We start from the raw sequence: 21,820 nt of genomic DNA, 5'->3' as shown, positions 1-21,820 counted from the left end.
CTAAAGCAGAATCTCTTGCCCTGAAACAGTGTCTAAGGTGATTACAATGCTTTGAAAAGCTATTTCATTGTGTATAAAACCCACAGAACAGAGTTGCAATATACTTATTGCAAAGTATACAACAGATTGTCTTCACTTAAAATCAAATCTTTGAAAGATTCTTCCCATCATTCATATTTTAGTATAAAGCAGAATCTCTTGCCCTGAAACAGTGTCTAAGGCGATTACAATGCTTTGAAAAGGTGTTTCATAGACTATAAAAGCTAAAGAAAAGAGTTGCAATGTACTTATTGCAAACTATACAACAGATTGCCTTCACTTAAAATCAAATATTTCCCATCATTTATATTTTAGTCTAAAGCAGAATCTCTTGCGCTGAAAGTGTCTAAGGTGATTACAATGCTTTGAAAGCTGTTTCATTGTGTATAAAACCCACAGAATAGATTTGCAATTTACTTATTGCAAACTTTACATCAGATTGTCTTCACTGAAAATCAAATCTTTGAAAGATTCTTCCCATCATTTATATTTTAGTCTAAAGTAGAATCTCTTGCGCTGAAACGTCGATTACAATGCTTTGAAAAGGTGTATAAAAGCTAAAGAAAAGAGTTGCAATGTACTTATTGCAAACTATACAACAGATTGTCTTCACTTAAAATCAAATCTTTGAAAGATTCTTCCCATCATTCATATTTTAGTCTAAAGCAGAATCTCTTGCCATGAAACAGTGTCTAAGGTGATTACAATGCTTTGAAAAGCTGTTTCATTGTTTATAAAACCCACAGAACAAAGTTGCAATGTACTTATTGCAAAGTATACAACAGATTGTCTTCACTTAAAATCAAATCTTTGAAAGATTCTTCCCATCATTCATATTTTAGTATAAAGTACAATCTTTTGCGCTGAAACAGTTTTTTCTTCGATTAAAATACTTTGAAAAGGTGTTTCATAGACTATAAAAGCTAAAGAAAAGAGTTGCAGTGTACTTATTGCAAACTATACAACAGATTGTCTTCACTTAAAATCACATCTTTCCCATCATTTATATTTTAGTCTAAAGCAGAATCTCTTGCCCTGAAAGTGTCTAAATTGTAAAATTACAATGCTTTGAAAAGCTGTTTCATTGTGTTTAAAACCGACAGAACAAAGTTGCAATGTACTTATTGCAAAGTATACAACAGATTGTCTTCACTTAAACTCAGATCTTTGAAAGATTCTTCCCATCATTCATATTTTGGTCTAAAGTAGAATCTCTTACACTCAAACAGTGCTTAAGGCTATTACAATGCTTTGAAATCATGTTTCATAGTTTATAAAACCTAAAGAACAGAGATACAATGTACATATTGCAAACTATACAACAGATTGTCTTCACTTACCATTAAATCGTTCCCATCATTCATATTTTACTCTAAAATAAAATGTCTTGCCTTGAAACAGTTTTTAAGTTAATTACAATATGTTGAAAAGTTGTTTTATTGTTAATAAAAGCTAAAGAACAGAGTTGCAAAGTACTTATTCTAAAGTGTCAAACAGATTTTCTTCACTTAAAATTAAAACTTTCCCATCATTCATATTTTAGTCTAAAGTAGAAACTCTTTTGCCCTGAAATAGTGTCAACGGCGATTACAAAGCTTTGAAAAGCTGTATAAAAGCTAAAGAACAGAGTTGCAACATACTTATTGCAAACTATACAACAGATTGTCTTCACTTAAAATGAAATCTTTGAAAGATTCTTCCCATCATTCATATTTTAGTCTAAAGTAGAATCTCTTGCACTGAAACAGTGCCTAAGGTGAATACAATGCTTTGAAAAGCTGTTTCATTGTGTATAAAACCCACAGAATAGATTTGCAATGTACTTATTGCAAACTATACATCAGATTGTCTTCACTAAAAATCAAACCTTTGAAAGATTCTTCCCATCATTTATATTTTAGTCTAAAGTAGAATCTCTTGCGCTGAAATGTCGATTACAATGCTTTGAAAAGGTGTATAAAAGCTAAAGAAAAGAGTTGCAATGTACTTATTGCAAACTATACAACAGATTGTCTTCACTTAAAATCAATTCTGTGAAAGATTCTTTCTCATCATTCATATTTAGTATAAAGCAGAATCTCTGCCCTGAAAAAGTGTTTAAGGAGATTACAATTCTTGGAAAAGGTGTTTCATTGTGTATAAAAGCTAAAGAACAGAGTTGCAATGTACTTATTGCAAACTATACAACAGATTGCCTTCACTTAAAATCAAATATTTCCCATCATTTATATTTTAGTCTAAAGCAGAATCTCTTGCGCTGAGAGTGTCTAAGGTGATTACAATGCTTTGAAAGCTGTTTCATTGTGTATAAAACCCACAGAATAGATTTGCAATGTACTTATTGCAAACTTTACATCAGATTGTCTTCACTTAAAATCAAATCTTTGAAAGATTCTTTCCATCATTTATATTTTAGTCTAAAGTAGAATCTCTTGCGCTGAAATGTCGATTACAATGCTTTGAAAAGGTGTATAAAAGCTAAAGAAAAGAGTTGCAATGTACTTATTGCAAACTATACAACAGATTGTCTTCACTTAAAATCAAATCTTTGAAAGATTCTTCCCATCATTCATATTTTAGTCTAAAGCAGAATCTCTTGCCATGAAACAGTGTCTAAGGTGATTACAATGCTTTGAAAAGCTGTTTCATTGTGTATAAAACCCACAGAACAAAGTTGCAATGTACTTATTGCAAAGTATACAACAGATTGTCTTCACTTAAAATCAAATCTTTGAAAGATTCTTCCCATCATTCATATTTTAGTATAAAGTACAATCTTTTGCGCTGAAACAGTTTTTTCTTCGATTAAAATACTTTGAAAAGGTGTTCATAGACTATAAAGCTAAAGAAAAGAGTTGCAGTGTACTTATTGCAAACTATACAACAGATTGTCTTCACTTAAAATCAAATCTTTCCCATCATTTATATTTTAGTCTAAAGCAGAATCTCTTGCCCTGAAAGTGTCTAAATTGTAAAATTACAATGCTTTGAAAAGCTGTTTCATTGTGTTTAAAACCGACAGAACAAAGTTGCAATGTACTTATTGCAAAGTATATAACAGATTGTCTTCACTTAAACTCAGATCTTTGAAAGATTCTTCCCATCATTCATATTTTGGTCTAAAGTAGAATCTCTTACACTCAAACAGTGCTTAAGGCTATTACAATGCTTTGAAATCATGTTTCATAGTTTATAAAACCTAAAGAACAGAGATACAATGTACATATTGCAAACTATACAACAGATTGTCTTCACTTACCATTAAATCTTTCCCATCATTCATATTTTACTCTAAAATAAAATGTCTTGCCTTGAAACAGTTTTTAAGTTAATTACAATATGTTGAAAAGTTGTTTTATTGTTAATAAAAGCTAAAGAACAGAGTTGCAAAGTACTTATTCTAAAGTGTCAAACAGATTTTCTTCACTTAAAATCAAAACTTTCCCATCATTCATATTTTAGTCTAAAGTAGAAACTCTTTTGCCCTGGAATAGTGTCAACGGTGATTACAAAGCTTTGAAAAGCTGTATAAAAGCTAAAGAACAGAGTTGCAACATACTTATTGCAAACTATACAACAGATTGTCTTCACTTAAAATGAAATCTTTGAAAGATTCTTCCCATCATTCATATTTTAGTCTAAAGTAGAATCTCTTGCACTGAAACAGTGTCTAAGGTGAATACAATGCTTTGAAAAGCTGTTTCATTGTGTATAAAACCCACAGAATAGATTTGCAATGTACTTATTGCAAACTATACATCAGATTGTCTTCACTAAAAATCAAACCTTTGAAAGATTCTTCCCATCATTTATATTTTAGTCTAAAGTAGAATCTCTTGCGCTGAAATGTCGATTACAATGCTTTGAAAAGGTGTATAAAAGCTAAAGAAAAGAGTTGCAATGTACTTATTGCAAACTATACAACAGATTGCCTTCACTTAAAATCCAATCTTTGAAAGATTCTTCCCATCATTCATATTTTAGTATAAAGTACAATCTTTTGCGCTGAAACAGTTTTTCGGCGATTACAATGCTTTGAAAAGGTGTTTCCTAGACTATAAAAGCTAAAGAAAAGTGTTGCAATGTACTTATTGCAAACTATACAACAGATTGTCTTCACTTAAAATCAATTCTGTGAAAGATTCTTCTCATCATTCATATTTTAGTATAAAGCATAATCTCTTGCCCTGAAAAAGTGTTTAAGGAGATTACAATTCTTGGAAAAGGTGTTTCATAGTGTATAAAAGCTAAAGCATAGAGTTGCAATGTACTTATTGCAAACTATACATCAGATTGTCTTCACTTAAAATCACATCTTTCCCATCATTTATATTTTAGTCTAAAGCAGAATCTCTTGCCCTGAAACAGTGTCTAAGGTGATTACAATGCTTTGAAAAGCTGTTTCATTGTGTATAAAACCCACAGAACAGAGTTGCAATGTACTTATTGCAAAGTATACAACCGATTGTCTTCACTTAAAATCAAATCTTTGAAAGATTCTTCCCATCATTTATATTTTACTCTAAAGTAGCATTTTTTGCCCTGAAAATGTGTTTAAGGAGTTTATAATTCTTGGAAAAGGTGTTTCATAGTGTATAAAAGCTAAAGAATAGAGTTGCAACATACTTATTGCAAACTATACAACAGATTATCTTTACTTAAACTCAAATCTTTGAAAGATTCTTCCCATCATTCATATTTTGGTCTAAAGTAGAATCTCTTGCGCTGAAATGTCGATTACAATGCTTTGAAAAGGTGTATAAAAGCTAAAGAAAAGAGTTGCAATGTACTTATTGCAAACTATACAACAGATTGTCTTCACTTAAAATCAATTCTGTGAAAGATTCTTTCTCATCATTCATATTTTAGTATAAAGCAGAATCTCTTGCCCTGAAAAAGTGTTTAAGGAGATTACAATTCTTGGAAAAGGTGTTTCATTGTGTATAAAAGCTAAAGAACAGAGTTGCAATGTACTTATTGCAAACTATACAACAGATTGCCTTCACTTAAAATCAAATATTTCCCATCATTTATATTTTAGTCTAAAGCAGAATCTCTTGCGCTGAGAGTGTCTAAGGTGATTACAATGCTTTGAAAGCTGTTTCATTGTGTATAAAACCCACAGAATAGATTTGCAATGTACTTATTGCAAACTTTACATCAGATTGTCTTCACTTAAAATCAAATCTTTGAAAGATTCTTTCCATCATTTATATTTTAGTCTAAAGTAGAATCTCTTGCGCTGAAATGTCGATTACAATGCTTTGAAAAGGTGTATAAAAGCTAAAGAAAAGAGTTGCAATGTACTTATTGCAAACTATACAACAGATTGTCTTCACTTAAAATCAAATCTTTGAAAGATTCTTCCCATCATTCATATTTTAGTCTAAAGCAGAATCTCTTGCCATGAAACAGTGTCTAAGGTGATTACAATGCTTTGAAAAGCTGTTTCATTGTGTATAAAACCCACAGAACAAAGTTGCAATGTACTTATTGCAAAGTATACAACAGATTGTCTTCACTTACCATCAAATCTTTCCCATCATTCATATTTTAGTATAAAGTACAATCTTTTGCGCTGAAACAGTTTTTCGGCGATTACAATGCTTTGAAAAGGTGTTTCCTAGACTATAAAAGCTAAAGAAAAGTGTTGCAATGTACTTATTGCAAACTATACAACAGATTGTCTTCACTTAAAATCAATTCTGTGAAAGATTCTTCTCATCATTCATATTTTAGTATAAAGCATAATCTCTTGCCCTGAAAAAGTGTTTAAGGAGATTACAATTCTTGGAAAAGGTGTTTCATAGTGTATAAAAGCTAAAGCATAGAGTTGCAATGTACTTATTGCAAACTATACATCAGATTGTCTTCACTTAAAATCACATCTTTCCCATCATTTATATTTTAGTCTAAAGCAGAATCTCTTGCCCTGAAACAGTGTCTAAGGTGATTACAATGCTTTGAAAAGCTGTTTCATTGTGTATAAAACCCACAGAACAGAGTTGCAATGTACTTATTGCAAAGTATACAACCGATTGTCTTCACTTAAAATCAAATCTTTGAAAGATTCTTCCCATCATTTATATTTTACTCTAAAGTAGCATTTTTTGCCCTGAAAATGTGTTTAAGGAGTTTATAATTCTTGGAAAAGGTGTTTCATAGTGTATAAAAGCTAAAGAATAGAGTTGCAACATACTTATTGCAAACTATACAACAGATTATCTTTACTTAAACTCAAATCTTTGAAAGATTCTTCCCATCATTCATATTTTGGTCTAAAGTAGAATCTCTTACACTCAAACAGTGCTTAAGGCTATTACAATGCTTTGAAATCATGTTTCATAGTTTATAAAACCTAAAGAAAAGAGATACAATGTACATATTGCAAACTATACAACAGATTCTCTTCACTTACCATCAAATCTTTCCCATCTTTCATATTTTACTCTAAAATAAAATGTCTTGCCCTGAAACAGTGTTTAAGTCAATTACAATATGTTGAAAAGTTGTTTCCTTGTTAATAAAAGCTTAAGAACAGAGTTGCAAAGTACTTATTCTAAAGTATAAAACAGATTTTCTTCACTTAAAATCAAAACGTTCCCATCATTCATATTTTAGTCTAAAGTAGAAACTCTTTTGCCCTGAAATAGTGTCAACGTCGATTACACTGCTTTGAAAAGGTGTATAAAAGCTAAATAAAAGAGTTGCAATGTACTTATTGCAAACTATACAACAGATTGTCTTCACGTAAAATGAAATCTTTGAAAGATTATTCCCATCATTCATTTTTTAGTCTAAAGTAGAATCTCTTGTGGTGAATCAGTGTCTAAGGTGATTAAAATGCTTTGAAAAGCTGTTTCATTTTGCATAAAACCCACAGAATAGATTTGCAATGTACTTATTGCAAACTATACATCAGATTGTCTTCACTTACCATCAAATCTTTCCCATCATTCATATTTTAGTCTAAAGTAGAAACTCTTTTGCCATGAAATAGTGTCAACGGCGATTACAAAGCTTTGAAAAGCTGTATAAAAGCTAAAGAACAGAGTTGCAACATACTTATTGCAAACTATACAACAGATTTTATTCACTTAAAATGAAATCTTTGAAAGATTCTTCCCATCATTCATTTTTTAGTCTAAAGTAGAATCTCTTGTGGTGAATCAGTGTCTAAGGTGATTAAAATGCTTTGAAAAGCTGTTTCATTTTGCATAAAACCCACAGAATAGATTTGCAATGTACTTATTGCAAACTATACATCAGATTGTCTTCACTTACCATCAAATCTTTCCCATCATTCATATTTTAGTCTAAAGTAGAAACTCTTTTGCCATGAAATAGTGTCAACGGCGATTACAAAGCTTTGAAAAGCTGTATAAAAGCTAAAGAACAGAGTTGCAACATACTTATTGCAAACTATACAACAGATTGTCTTCACTTAAAATGAAATCTTTGAAAGATTCTTCCCATCATTCATTTTTTAGTCTAAAGTAGAATCTCTTGTGGTGAAACAGTGTCTAAGGTGATTAAAATGCTTTGAAAAGCTGTTTCATTGTGCATAAAACCCACAGAATAGATTTGCAATGTACTTATTGCAAACTATACATCAGATTGTCTTCACTTAAAATCAAATCTTTGAAAGATTCTTCCCATCATTCATATTTTAGTCTAAAGTAGAATCTCTTGAGCTGAAACAGTGTCTAAGGTGATTACAATGCTTTGAAAAGGTGTTTCATAGTCTATAAAATCTAAAGAAAAGAGTTGCAGTGTACTTATTGCAAACTATACAACAGATTGTCTTCACTTAAAATCAAATCTTTGAAAGATTCTTCTCATCATTCATATTTTAGTATAAAGCAGAATGTCTTGCCCTGAAAAAGTGTTTAAGGAGAATACAATTCTTGGAAAAGGTGTTTCATAGTGTATAAAAGCTAAAGAATAGAGTTGCACATACTTATTGCAAATTATACATCAGATTGTCTTCACTTAAAATCAAATCTTTCCCATCATTTATATTTTAGTCTAAAGTAGAATCTCTTGTGCTGAAACGTCAATTACAATGCTTTGAAAAGGTGTATAAAAGCTAAAGAAAAGAGTTGCAATGTACTTATTGCAAACTATACAACAGATTGTCTTCACTTAAAATGAAATCTTTGAAAGATTCTTCCCATCATTTATATTTTAGTCTAAAGTAGACTCTCTTGCGCTGAAATAGTGTCTAAGGCGATTACAATGCTTTGAAAAGTAATATAAAAGCTAAAGAACAGAATTACAATGAACATATTGCAAACTATACAACAGATTGTCTTCACTTACCATCAAATCTTTCCCATCATTCATATTTTAGTCTAAAGTAGAAACTTTTTTGCCATGAAATAGTGTCAACGGCGATTACAAAGCTTTGAAAAGCTGTATAAAAGCTAAAGAACAGAGTTGCAACATACTTATCGCAAACTATACAACAGATTGTCTTCATTTAAAATGAAATATTTGAAAGATTCTTCCCGTCATTCATATTTTAGTCTAAAGTAGAATCTCTTGCGCTGAAACAGTGTCTAAGGTGATTAAAATGCTTTGAAAAGCTGTTTCATTGTGTTTAAAACCCACAGAAGAAAGTTGCAATGTACTTATTGCAAACTATACAACAGATTGTCTTCACTTAAAATCAAATCTTTGAAAGATTCTTCCCATCATTTATATTTTAGTCTAAAGTAGACTCTCTTGCGCTGAAATAGTGTCTAAGGCGATTACAATGCTTTGAAAAGGTGTATAAAAGCTAAAGAACAGAGTTACAATGAACTTAATGCAAACTATACAACAGATTGTCTGCACTTAAACTCAAATCTTTGAAAGATTCTTCCCATCATTCATATTTTGGTCTAAAGTAGAATGTCTTACACTCAATCAGTGCTTAAGGTGATTACAATGCTTTGAAATCATGTTTCATAGTTTATAAAACCTAAAGAACAGAGTTACAATGTACATTTTGCAAACTATACATCAGATTGTCTTCACTTAAAATCACATCTTTGAAAGATTCTTCCCATCATTCATATTTTAGTCTAAAGCAGAATCTCATGCCCTGAAACAGTGTCTAAGGTGATTACAATGCTTTGAAAAGGTGTTTCATAGTGTATAAAAGCTAAAGAAAAGAGTTGCAATGTACTTATTGCAAACTATATAACAGATTGTCTTCACTTAAACTCAAATCTTTGAAAGATTCTTCCCATCATTCATATTTTAGTCTAAAGCAGAATCTCTTGCCCTGAAATAGAGTCTAAGGTGATTACAATGCTTTGAAATCATGTTTCATAGTTTGTAAAACCTAAAGAACAGAGTTACAATGTGCTTATTGCAAAATATACAAGAGATTGTCTTTACTTCCCATCAAATCTTTCCCATCATTCATATTTTACTCTAAAATAAAATGTCTTGCCGTGAAACACTGTTTAAGTCAATTACAATATGTTGAAAAGTTGTTTCATTGTTAATAAAAGCTTAAGAACAGAGTTGCAAAGTACTTATTCTAAAGTGTAAAACAGATTTTCTTCACTTAAAATCAAAACTTTCCCATCATTCATATTTTAGTCTAAAGTAGAAACTCTTTTGTCCTGAAAAAGTGTCAAAGGCGATTACAAAGCTTTGAAAAGCTGTATAAAAGCTAAAGAACAGTGTTGCAACATACTTATTGCAAACTATACAACAGATTTTCTTCACTTAAAATCAAATCTTTGAAAGATTCTTCCCATCATTTATATTTTAGTCTAAAGTAGAATCTCTTGTGCTGAAACGTCGAATACAATGCTTTGAAAAGGTGTATAAAAGCTAAAGAAAAGAATTGCAATGTACTTATTGCAAACTATACAACAGATTGTCTTCACTTAAAATCAAATCTTTGAAAGATTCTTCCCATCATTTATATTTTATTCTAAAGTAGAATCTCTTGCCCTGAAACAGTGTCTAAGGCTATTACAATGCTTTGCAAAGGTGTTTCATAGTGCATAAAAGCTAAAGAAAAGAGTTGCAACGTACTTATTGCAAACTATACAACAGATTGTCTTCACTTAATCAAGTTTGTGAAAGATTATTCTCATCATTCATATTTTAGACTAAAGCAGAATCTCTTGCCCTGAAACAGTGTCTAAGGTGATTACAATGCTTTGAAAAGCTGTTTCATTGTGTAAAAAACCCACAGAACAAAGTTGCAATGTACTTATTGGAAAGTATACAACAGATTGTCTTCACTTAAACTCAAATCTTTGAATGATTCTTCCCATCATTTATATTTTAGTCTAAATAGAATCTCTTGCGCTGAAACGTCGATTACAATGCTTTGAAAAGGTGTATAAAAGCTAAAGAAAAGAGGTGCAATATACTTATTGCAAACTATACAACAGATTGTCTTCACTTAAACTGAAATCTTTGAAAGATTCTTCCCATCATTCATATTTTAGTCTAAAGTAGAATCTCTTGCGCTGAAACAGTGTCTAAGGTGATTAAAATACTTTGAAAAGCTGTTTCATTGTGTATAAAATCCACAGAATAGATTTGCAATTTACTTATTGCAATCTATACATCAGATTGTCTTCACTTAAAATCAAATCTTTGAAAGATTCTTCCCATCATTCATATTTTAGTCTAAAGCAGAATCTCTTGCCCTGAAACAGTGTCTAAGGTGATTAAAATGATTTGAAAAGCTGTTTCATTGTGTATAAAACCCACAGAACAAAGATGCATTGTACTTATTGCAAACTAGACAACAAATTGTCTTCGCTTAAAATCAAATCTTTGAAAGATTCTTCCCATCATTTATATTTTTGTCTAAAGTAACATCTTTTGCCCTGAAAAAGTGTTTAAGGAGATTATAATTCTTGGAAAAGGTGTTTCATAGTGTATAAAAGCTAAAGATTAGAGTTGCAACTAACTTATTGCAAACTACACAACAGATTATCTTTACTTAAACTCAAATCTTTGAAAGATTCTTCCCATCATTCATATTTTAGTCTAAAGCAGAATCTCTTGCTCTGAAACAGTGCCTAAGGAGATTACAATGCTTTGAAAAGGTGTTTCATAGTTTATAAAAGCTAAAGAAAAGAGTTGCAATGTACTTATTGCAAACTATACAACAATTTGTCTTCACTTAAAATCAAGTCTGTGAAAGATTCTTTTCATCATTCATATTTTAGTCTAAAGTAGAAAATCTTTTGCCCTGAAATAGTGTCAAAGGTGATTACAAAGCTTTGAAAAGCTGTATAAAAGCTAAAAAAAAGAGTTGCAACATATTTATTGCAAACTATACAACAGATTGTCTTCACTTAAACTCAAATCTTTGAAAGATTCTTCCCATCATTCATATTTTAGTCTAAAGCAGAATCTCTTGCACTGAAACAGTGTCTAAGGCTATTACAATGCTTTGAAAAGCTGTTTCATTGTGTATAAAACAACAAGGAGAGAGTTGCAATGTACTTATTGCAAACTATAAAACAGATGGTCTTCACTTAAAATCAAATCTTTGAAAGATTCTTCCCATCATTCATATTTTAGTCTAAAGCAGAATCCCTTGCCCTGAAAAAGTGTCTAAGGTGATTACATTTCTTGGAAAAGCTGTTTTATTGTGTATAAAACCCCAAGGAGAGAGTTGCAAAGTACTTATTGCAAAGTATACAACAGATTGTCTTCACTTAAAATCAAATCTTTGAAAGATTCTTCTCATCATTCATATTTTGGTTTAAAGTAGAATCTCTTACACTCAAACAGTGCTTAAGGCGATTACAATGCTTTGAAATCATGTTTCATAGTTTATAAAACCTAATGAACAGAGTTACAATGTACTTATTGCAAAGTATACAACAGATTGTCTTCACTTAAAATCAAAGCTTTGAAAGATTCTTCCCATCATTTATATTTTAGTCGAAAGTAGAATCTATTGCGCTGAAATAGTATCTAAGGCGATTACAATGCTTTGAAAAGGTGTATAAAAGCTAAAGAACAGAGTTGCAACGTACTTATTGCAAACTATGCAACAGATTGTCTTCACTTAAAATGAAATATTTTATTTTTCCCATCATTAATATTTTAGTCTAAAGTAGCATGTCTTGCCCTGAAAAAGTGTTTAAGGCGATTACAATTCTTGGAAAAGGTGTTTCATAGTCTATAAAACCTAAAGAATAGAGTGACAATGTACTTATTGCAGACTATAAAACAGAATGTCTTCACTTAAAATCAATTTTTGAAAGAGTCAAAATTTGCATGCATCATATTTTAGTCTAAAGTAGAATCTTTTGCCCTGAAACAGTGTTTAAGGTGATTACAATGCTTTGAAAACCTGTTTCTTAGTTTATAAAACCTAAATAACAGAGTTGCATAGTACTTATTGCAAATGATACAACAGATTATCTTCAATTAAAATCAAATCTATCCCATCATTCATATTTTAATCTAAAGTAGAATATCTTGCCCTGAAACAGTGTTTAAGGCGATTACAATGCTTGGAAAGCTGTTTCATGGTATATAAATGCTAAACAACAGAGTTGCAATGTACTTATTGCAAAGTATACAACAGATTGTCTTCACTTAAAATGAAATCTTTGAAAGATTCTTCCCATCATTCATATTTTAGTCTAAAGTAGAATCTCTTGCGCTGAAACGTCGATTACAATGCTTTGAAAAGGTGTATAAAAGCTAAAGAAAAGAGGTGCAATATACTTATTGCAAACTATACAACAGATTGTCTTCTCTTAAACTGAAATCTTTGAAAGATTCTTCCCATCATTCATATTTTAGTCTAAAGCAGAATCTCTTGCCCTGAAACAGTGTCTAAGGTGATTAAAATTATTTGAAAAGGTGTTTCATTGTGTATAAAACCCACAGAACAAAGTTGCAATGTACTTCTTGCAAACTATAAAACAGATTGTCTTCACTTAAAATAAAATGTTTGAAAGATTCTTCCCATCATTCATATTTTAGTCTAAAGCAGAATATCTTGCCCTGAAACAGTGTCTAAGGTGATTACAATTCTTGGAAAAGGTGTTTCATAGTGTATAAAAGCTAAAGAATAGAGTTGCAATGTACTTATTCCAAACTATACATCAGATTGTCTTCACTTCAAATCAAATCTTTGAAAGATTCTTCCCAACCTTTATATTTTAGTCTAAAGTAGAATCTCTTGCGCTGAAACGTCGATTACAATGCTTTGAAAAGGTGTATAAAAGCTAAAGAAAAGAGTTGCAATGTACTTATTGCAAACTATACAACAGATTGTCTTCACTTAAACTCAAATCTTTGAAAGATTCTTCCCATCATTCATATTTTAGTCTAAAGCAAAATCTCTTGCCCTGAAATAGAGTCTAAGGTGATTACAATGCTTTGAAAAGCTGTTTCATCGTGTATAAAACCCACAGAACAAAGTTGCAATGTACTTATTGCAAACTATATAACAGATTGTCTTCACTTAAACTCAAATCTTTGAAAGATTCTTCCCATCATTCATATTTTAGTCTAAAGCAGAATCTCTTGCCCTGAAATAGTCTAAGGTGATTACAATGCTTTGAAATCATGTTTCATAGTTTGTAAAACCTAAAGAACAGAGTTACAATGTGCTTATTGCAAAATATACAAGAGATTGTCTTTACTTCCCATCAAATCTTTCCCATCATTCATATTTTACTCTAAAATAAAATGTCTTGCCGTGAAACAGTGTTTAAGTCAATTACAATATGTTGAAAAGTTGTTTCATTGTTAATAAAAGCTTAAGAACAGAGTTGCAAAGTACTTATTCTAAAGTGTAAAACAGATTTTCTTCACTTAAAATCAAAACTTTCCCATCATTCATATTTTAGTCTAAAGTAGAAATTCTTTTGTCCTGAAAAAGTGTCAAAGGCGATTACAAAGCTTTGAAAAGCTGTTTAAAAGCTAAAGAACAGTGTTGCAACATACTTATTGCAAACTATACAACAGATTTTCTTCACTTAAAATCAAATCTTTGAAAGATTCTACCCATCATTCATATTTTAGTCTAAAGTAGAATCTCTTGCGCTGAAACAGTGTCTAAGGTGATTAAAATACTTTGAAAAGCTGTTTCATTGTGTATAAAATCCACAGAATAGATTTGCAATTTACTTATTGCAATCTATACATCAGATTGTCTTCACTTAAAATCAAATCTTTGAAAGATTCTTCCCATCATTCATATTTTAGTCTAAAGCAGAATCTCTTGCCCTGAAACAGTGTCTAAGGTGATTAAAATGATTTGAAAAGCTGTTTCATTGTGTATAAAACCCTCAGAACAAAGTTGCATTTTACTTATTGCAAACTAGACAACAGATTGTCTTCGCTTAAAATCAAATCTTTGAAAGATTCTTCCCATCATTTATATTTTTGTCTAAAGTAACATCTTTTGCCCTGAAAAAGTGTTTAAGGAGATTATAATTCTTGGAAAAGGTGTTTCATAGTGTATAAAAGCTAAAGAATAGAGTTGCAACTAACTTATTGCAAACTACACAACAGATTATCTTTACTTAAACTCAAATCTTTGAAAGATTCTTCCCATCATTCATATTTTAGTCTAAAGCAGAATCTCTTGCTCTGAAACAGTGCCTAAGGAGATTACAATGCTTTGAAAAGGTGTTTCATAGTTTATAAAAGCTAAAGAAAAGAGTTGCAATGTACTTATTGCAAACTATACAACAGATTGTCTTCACTTAAAATCAAGTCTGTGAAAGATTCTTCTCATCATTCATATTTTAGTCTAAAGTAGAAAATCTTTTGCCCTGAAATAGTGTCAAAGGTGATTACAAAGCTTTGAAAAGCTGTATAAAAGCTAAAAAAAGAGTTGCAACATATTTATTGCAAACTATACAACAGATTGTCTTCACTTAAACTCAAATCTTTGAAAGATTCTTCCCATCATTCATATTTTAGTCTAAAGCAGAATCTCTTGCACTGAAACAGTGTCTAAGGCTATTACAATGCTTTGAAAAGCTGTTTCATTGTGTATAAAACAACAAGGAGAGAGTTGCAATGTACTTATTGCAAACTATAAAACAGATGGTCTTCACTTAAAATCAAATCTTTGAAAGATTCTTCCCATCATTCATATTTTAGTCTAAAGCAGAATCCCTTGCCCTGAAACAGTGTCTAAGGTGATTACATTTCTTGGAAAAGCTGTTTTATTGTGTATAAAACCCCAAGGAGAGAGTTGCAAAGTACTTATTGCAAAGTATACAACAGATTGTCTTCACTTAAAATCAAATCTTTGAAAGATTCTTCTCATCATTCATATTTTGGTTTAAAGTAGAATCTCTTACACTCAAACAGTGCTTAAGGCGATTACAATGCTTTGAAATCATGTTTCATAGTTTATAAAACCTAATGAACAGAGTTACAATGTACTTATTGCAAAGTATACAACAGATTGTCTTCACTTAAAATCAAAGCTTTGAAAGATTCTTCCCATCATTTATATTTTAGTCGAAAGTAGAATCTATTGCGCTGAAATAGTATCTAAGGCGATTACAATGCTTTGAAAAGGTGTATAAAAGCTAAAGAACAGAGTTGCAACGTACTTATTGCAAACTATGCAACAGATTGTCTTCACTTAAAATGAAATATTTTATTTTTCCCATCATTAATATTTTAGTCTAAAGTAGCATGTCTTGCCCTGAAAAAGTGTTTAAGGCGATTACAATTCTTGGAAAAGGTGTTTCATAGTCTATAAAACCTAAAGAATAGAGTGACAATGTACTTATTGCAGACTATAAAACAGAATGTCTTCACTTAAAATCAATTTTTGAAAGAGTCAAAATTTGCATGCATCATATTTTAGTCTAAAGTAGAATCTTTTGCCCTGAAACAGTGTTTAAGGTGATTACAATGCTTTGAAAACCTGTTTCTTAGTTTATAAAACCTAAATAACAGAGTTGCATAGTACTTATTGCAAAGGATACAACAGATTATCTTCAATTAAAATCAAATCTATCCCATCATTCAAATTTTCATCTAAAGTAGAATATCTTGCCCTGAAACAGTGTTTAAGGCGATTACAATGCTTGGAAAGCTGTTTCATGGTATATAAATGCTAAACAACAGAGTTGCAATGTACTTATTGCAAAGTATACAACAGATTGTCTTCACTTAAAATGAAATCTTTGAAAGATTCTTCCCATCATTCATATTTTAGTCTAAAGTAGAATCTCTTGCGCTGAAACAGTGCCTAAGGTGATTACAATGCTTTGAAAAGCTGTTTCATTGTGTATAAAACCCACAGAATAGATTTGCAATGTACTTATTGCAAACTATACAACAGATTGTCTTCACTTAAAATCAAATCTTTGAAAGATTCTTCCCATCATTTATATTTTCTCTAAAGTAGACTCTCTTGCGCTGAAATAGTGGCTAAGGCGATTACAATGCTTTGAAAAGGTGTATAAAAGCTAAAGAACAGAGTTACAATGAACATATTTCAAACTATACAACAGATTGTTTTCACTTACCATCAAATCTTTCCCATCATTCATATTTTAGTCTAAAGTAGAAACTCTTTTGCCATGAAATAGTGTCAACGGCGATTACAAAGCTTTGAAAAGCTGTATATAAGCTAAAGAACAGAGTTGCAACATACTTATTGCAAACTATACAACAGATTGTCTTCAGTTAAAATCAAATCTTTGAAAGATTCTTCCCATCATTCATATTTTGGTCTAAAGTAGAATGTCTTACACTCAAACAGTGCTTAAGGTGATTACAATGCTTTGAAATCATGTTTCATAGTTTATAAAACCTAAAGAACAGAGTTACAATGTACATATTGCAAACTATACATCAGATTGTCTTCACTTAAAATCAAATCTTTGAAAGATTCTTCCCATCATTCATATTTTAGTCTAAAGCAGAATCTCATGCCCTGAAACAGTGTCTAAGGTGATTACAATGCTTTGAAAAGGTGTTTCATAGTCTATAAAAGCTAAAGACAAGAGTTGCCATGTACTTATTGCAAACGATACAACAAATTGTCTTCACTTAAAATCAAATCTTTGAAAGATTCTTCCCATTATTCATATTTTAGTCTAAAGCAGAATCTCTTGCCCTGAAACAATGTCTAAGGTGATTACAATGCTTTGAAAAGCTGTTTCATTGTGTATAAAACCCACCGAATATATTTGCAATGTACTTATTGCAAACTATACATCAGATTGTCTTCAATTAAAATCAAATCTTTGAAAGATTCTTCCCATCATTTATATTTTAGTCTAAAGTAGCATCTCTTGCCCTGAAAAAGTGTTTAAGGAGATTATAATTTTTGGAAAAGGTGTTTCATAGTGTATAAAAGCTAAAGAATAGAGTTGCAACATACTTATTGCAAACTATACAACAGATTGTCTTCACTTAAAATCAAATCTTTGAAAGACTCTTCCCATCATTTATATTTTAGTCTAAAGTAGACTCTCTTGCGCTTAAATAGTGTCTAAGGCGATTACAATGCTTTGAAAAGGTATATAAAATCTAAAGAACTGAGTTACAATGAACATATTTCAAACTATACAACAGATTGTCTTCACTTACCATCAAATCTTTCCCATCATTCATATTATAGTCTAAAGTAGAAACTCTTTTGCCATGAAATAGTGTCAACGGCGATTACAAAGCTTTGAAAAGCTATATAAAAGCTAAAGAACAGAGTTGCAACATACTTATTACAAACTATACAACAGATTGTCTTCAGTTAAAATCAAATCTTTGAAAGATTCTTCCCATCATTCATATTTTAGTCTAAAGCAGAATCTCTTGCCCTGAAACAGTGTCTAAGGTGATTACAATGATTTCAAAAGCTGTATAAAAGCTAAAGAACAGAGTTACAATGAACTTAATGCAAACTATACAACAGATTGTCTGCACATAAACTCAAATCTTTGAAAGATTCTTCCCATCATTAATATTTTGGTCTAAAGTAGAATGTCTTACACTCAAACAGTGCTTAAGGAGATTACAATGCTTTGAAATCATGTTTCATAGTTTATAAAACCTAAAGAACAGAGTTACAATGTACATATTACAAACTATACATCAGATTGTCTTCACTTAAAATCAAATCTTTGAAAGATTCTTCCCATCATTCATATTTTAGTCTAAAGCAGAATCTCTTGCCCTGAAACAGTGTCTAAGGTGATTAAAATGATTTGAAAAGCTGTTTCATTGTGTATAAAACCCACAGAACAAAGTTGCAATGTACTTATTGCAAACTATACAACAGATTGTCTTCACTTAAAATCAAATCTTTGAAAGATTCTTCCCATCATTCATATTTTAGTCTAAAGCAGAATATCTTGCCCTGAAACAGTGTCTAAGGTGATTACAATTCTTGGAAAAGGTGTTTCATAGTGTATAAAAGCTAAAGAATAGAGTTGCAATGTACTTATTGCAAACTATACATCAGATTGTCTTCACTTAAAATCAAATCTTTGAAAGATTCTTCCCATCATTCATATTTTAGTCTAAAGCAGAATATCTTGTCCTGAAATAGTGTCAAAGGCGATTACAAAGCTTTGAAAAGCTGTATAAAAGCTAAAGAACAGTGTTGCAACATACTTATTGCAAACTATACAACAGATTTTCTTCACTTAAAATCAAATCTTTGAAAGATTCTTCCCATCATTTATATTTTAGTCTAAAGTAGAATCTCTTGTGCTGAAACGTCGAATACAATGCTTTGAAAAGGTGTATAAAAGCTAAAGAAAAGAATTGCAATGTACTTATTGCAAACTATATAACAGATTGTCTTCACTTAAAATCAAATCTTTGAAAGATTCTTCCCATCATTTATATTTTATTCTAAAGTAGAATCTCTTGCCCTGAAACAGTGTCTAAGGCTATTACAATGCTTTGCAAAGGTGTTTCATAGTGCATAAAAGCTAAAGAAAAGAGTTGCAATGTACTTATTGCAAACTATACAACAGATTGTCTTCACTTAATCAAGTTTGTGAAAGATTATTCTCATCATTCATATTTTAGTCTAAAGCAGAATCTCTTGCCCTGAAACAGTGTCTAAGGTGATTACAATGCTTTGAAAAGCTGTTTCATTGTGTATAAAACCCACAGAACAAAGTTGCAATGTACTTATTGGAAAGTATACAACAGATTGTCTTCACTTAAACTCAAATCTTTGAATGATTCTTCCCATCATTTTATTTTAGTCTAAAGTAGAATCTCTTGCGCTGAAACGTCGATTACAATGCTTTGAAAAGGTGTATAAAAGCTAAAGAAAAGAGGTGTGTGAAGGAAATATTGTTGTGTTTCTTTCTCTATCATTGTAAAGCGTGAGAAAGCTTAGCATAAGATTAGAAGAACAGGATGTTCCCTAGAGAACGTCCTTGAAGAAATACACTCCTTCCAAGGAGTTATCTGGTCTCAGCAGAAGCAAACCCTCCCTCGTTCTCTTGAACGCTACGGCTATTATATAAGGGGAGGGAAATCACCCAAAGGGGAGCGAAGCAAATAGGCACGCTCATTTTTTGAAACTAATAACTCAATAAAATCCTCTTATCCACATCTGACTCCTTGTTTGCTGAATTTCCACCACAGAATTTGGCGTAGTCGGCAGGATCAGCGAGAGGCACCATGCGGGGCAGCGGTGTCTAAACTTCGAGGACGCTCCTCAGAGAGAGAACTGAGCTGGAGAAAGAGGGAAACCCACAAGAATACGGGAAAGTACCTAACCAGGGAGTGACGTCCCGCTTGACTCCGGTGGTGTGCTCCGCCTGATCTAACGAACATAAAGTAAGTGGTGAAGTTCAGTAATTCATTCCTAGAAGAAAGTGACGTAGTGATCCGCCTGAGTCTACCCTGGGGTGGGTCTGTAAAGTAGCATAGTATATGAGATACTAGGGCTTAAAAATAGGGTCTAGAGGACTCCGGAGTCTGGGACTCCGCCAGCCTAAGAGAATAGGCACACTGAGTAGACGTACTAGTGTAAGAAATAGGCCCGGGCCGACAGAACACCCCGCAGGGAAAGGAGTGGACTCAGTATACTAGCACGATTTGCTGGAGCGGAACTAATCCATATCGGGGGTAGATGGTGTGGATAATAAGATAAAAAATAGGAAAATTGTAGAGAGTAGGTAAGTTTCCTTTGTTCGTTTGTTGCCTGAATCCAAAAGTAAAAAAAAAAAAAAAAAAACAATGGGTGCGGGCAATAGTAAGGAGTATGAGTTCGATAAGGACAAGCTCTCCAGTAGCCTATTCTTTCAAATGAGTAAAGATTATGGGGAACATGTAAACAAACATGTCCCGTTTTGGATTAAACATTATGGGTTTAATACCTCAGGGACGCTGAGTGTTGCATACCTGTTAAAATTAATTAAGAGAGTCGAGGTCAAACCTAGAGAAGCTGATAAGAAAGCACGGAAATATTTTGACAAAAACAGTGAGGATATGCTAGAAAAGGCAAAAATGTGGTTAGAAGAAGCTGAGAAAAGGCAGAAGAAACAGGAAGGGCAAAAGAAATGTAATAATGAAGTGTCTCAGTGTGTTTCCTTAGCTGATCCTGACCTCGATGCCGCCCCGCCGAGAGCCCCCCAGCTGATTCAGCAACCACAAGCGCTAGCAAATCCACCTCCTTATCCCCAACCAGGAACTTCATCAACACCAAAGCCGTCTCCATATGACGAATTAAGACGACAACTGGAGGCAATAACCTCACCAGTGGCTCATCGTACCCGAAGCCACACCTCTGCAGAGTCCTCCACAGAGCCTGAGGTAGGCTATGCCCCACAGTTCCCGATGGTGGAAGTGTCAGGACCTGAGGGAGTGATTATGGTCCACCGTCACTGGACTACAGACGACATCATGAAAGCGGCCGACGGCCTGAGCAAGCCAGGTGACATCGGCGGACGACGCTTCGGACAAGAACTGATGGCATTCGTGCAGTCCTGCAGACCAACTCAGGCTGAATTGAGACGGTTGCTGATGATTCGACTCGGACTGCAGTATAACCGCATTGACAGAAACTGGGTGAATGGAGATGTCCGTCTCCATCTGCCTGAGTGGAATGCACCGCCCCAAGGCCAACCTGACCTAAACAGCGCATACAGAGAGATAAGAGGACTCATCGAAAGAGTGGAAGCAGCATACCCAACAACTGTTAACACTGATGTGATAGCAGCATGCAAGCAAAGAGACGATGAGCCCGTCGCAGATTTCCTCGTCCGCTTGACACGCGTCCACACTGACCATTGTGGAATTGACGCGCCAGCACAACGTGCAGTGGGCCCCGGAGAAGTGGGGGCATGGGAAGCTCATCTGAGAAACAGCTTCCTTATGAACATGAGAAAGGAAATTAGCGACCTTATCAGAAAAAACTGCATAGGCTATAGTAGAGCTCCCCTATCTACTATTGAGGAGCACGCCAAGCATCATGAGACGATCCTGGGAAAGAAAGACGCCAAACGAGAGCGTCAACGAGCAGATACCATGCACCAGGCAATGCTAACGCTAGTCCAGACGGCGGGAGACCAAGGGAAAGGTCGCGGACGAGAAAACAATCGTGGAAGGGGACGTGGCCATGGACGAGGCAGAGGCAGAGGCAAAGGAAGAGGAGGGAAAAACGAGTGGATGGAAAAGCAGGAACGCTACAACTGTGGAAAGCTTGGACATTTTGCCAGAAACTGTCCGGAGGAGGATAACTCATATGACGGGGGCACAGACCTGGATCCCACTATCCACGAATGACGGGCGGTGGAGAGGCAGGACAGCAGCGGACCACTGAGTGAAGACAGCAAAAGGG

The 21,820-nt window shown here is 32.8% G+C and overlaps 1 protein-coding gene across 1 annotated transcript; it reads left to right on the top strand.

The window, feature by feature from the left end:
- The first annotated feature begins 19,693 nt into the window (after nt 1-19,693).
- Nucleotides 19,694-21,765, top strand: LOC118242745. The gene is made up of 2 exons (XM_035535087.1): nt 19,694-19,815; nt 20,576-21,765. The coding sequence occupies exon 2, from the start codon at nt 20,818-20,820 to the stop codon at nt 21,763-21,765; it is 948 nt and encodes a 315-aa protein (XP_035390980.1). The 5' UTR covers nt 19,694-19,815; nt 20,576-20,817.
- The last annotated feature ends 55 nt before the right edge of the window (nt 21,766-21,820 follow it).

Source organism: Electrophorus electricus, chromosome 16 (genome assembly GCF_013358815.1).
Source record: "Electrophorus electricus isolate fEleEle1 chromosome 16, fEleEle1.pri, whole genome shotgun sequence".
Taxonomy (NCBI): Eukaryota; Metazoa; Chordata; class Actinopteri; order Gymnotiformes; family Gymnotidae; genus Electrophorus; species Electrophorus electricus.
This window is presented reverse-complemented; position numbering and strand designations above follow the sequence as displayed.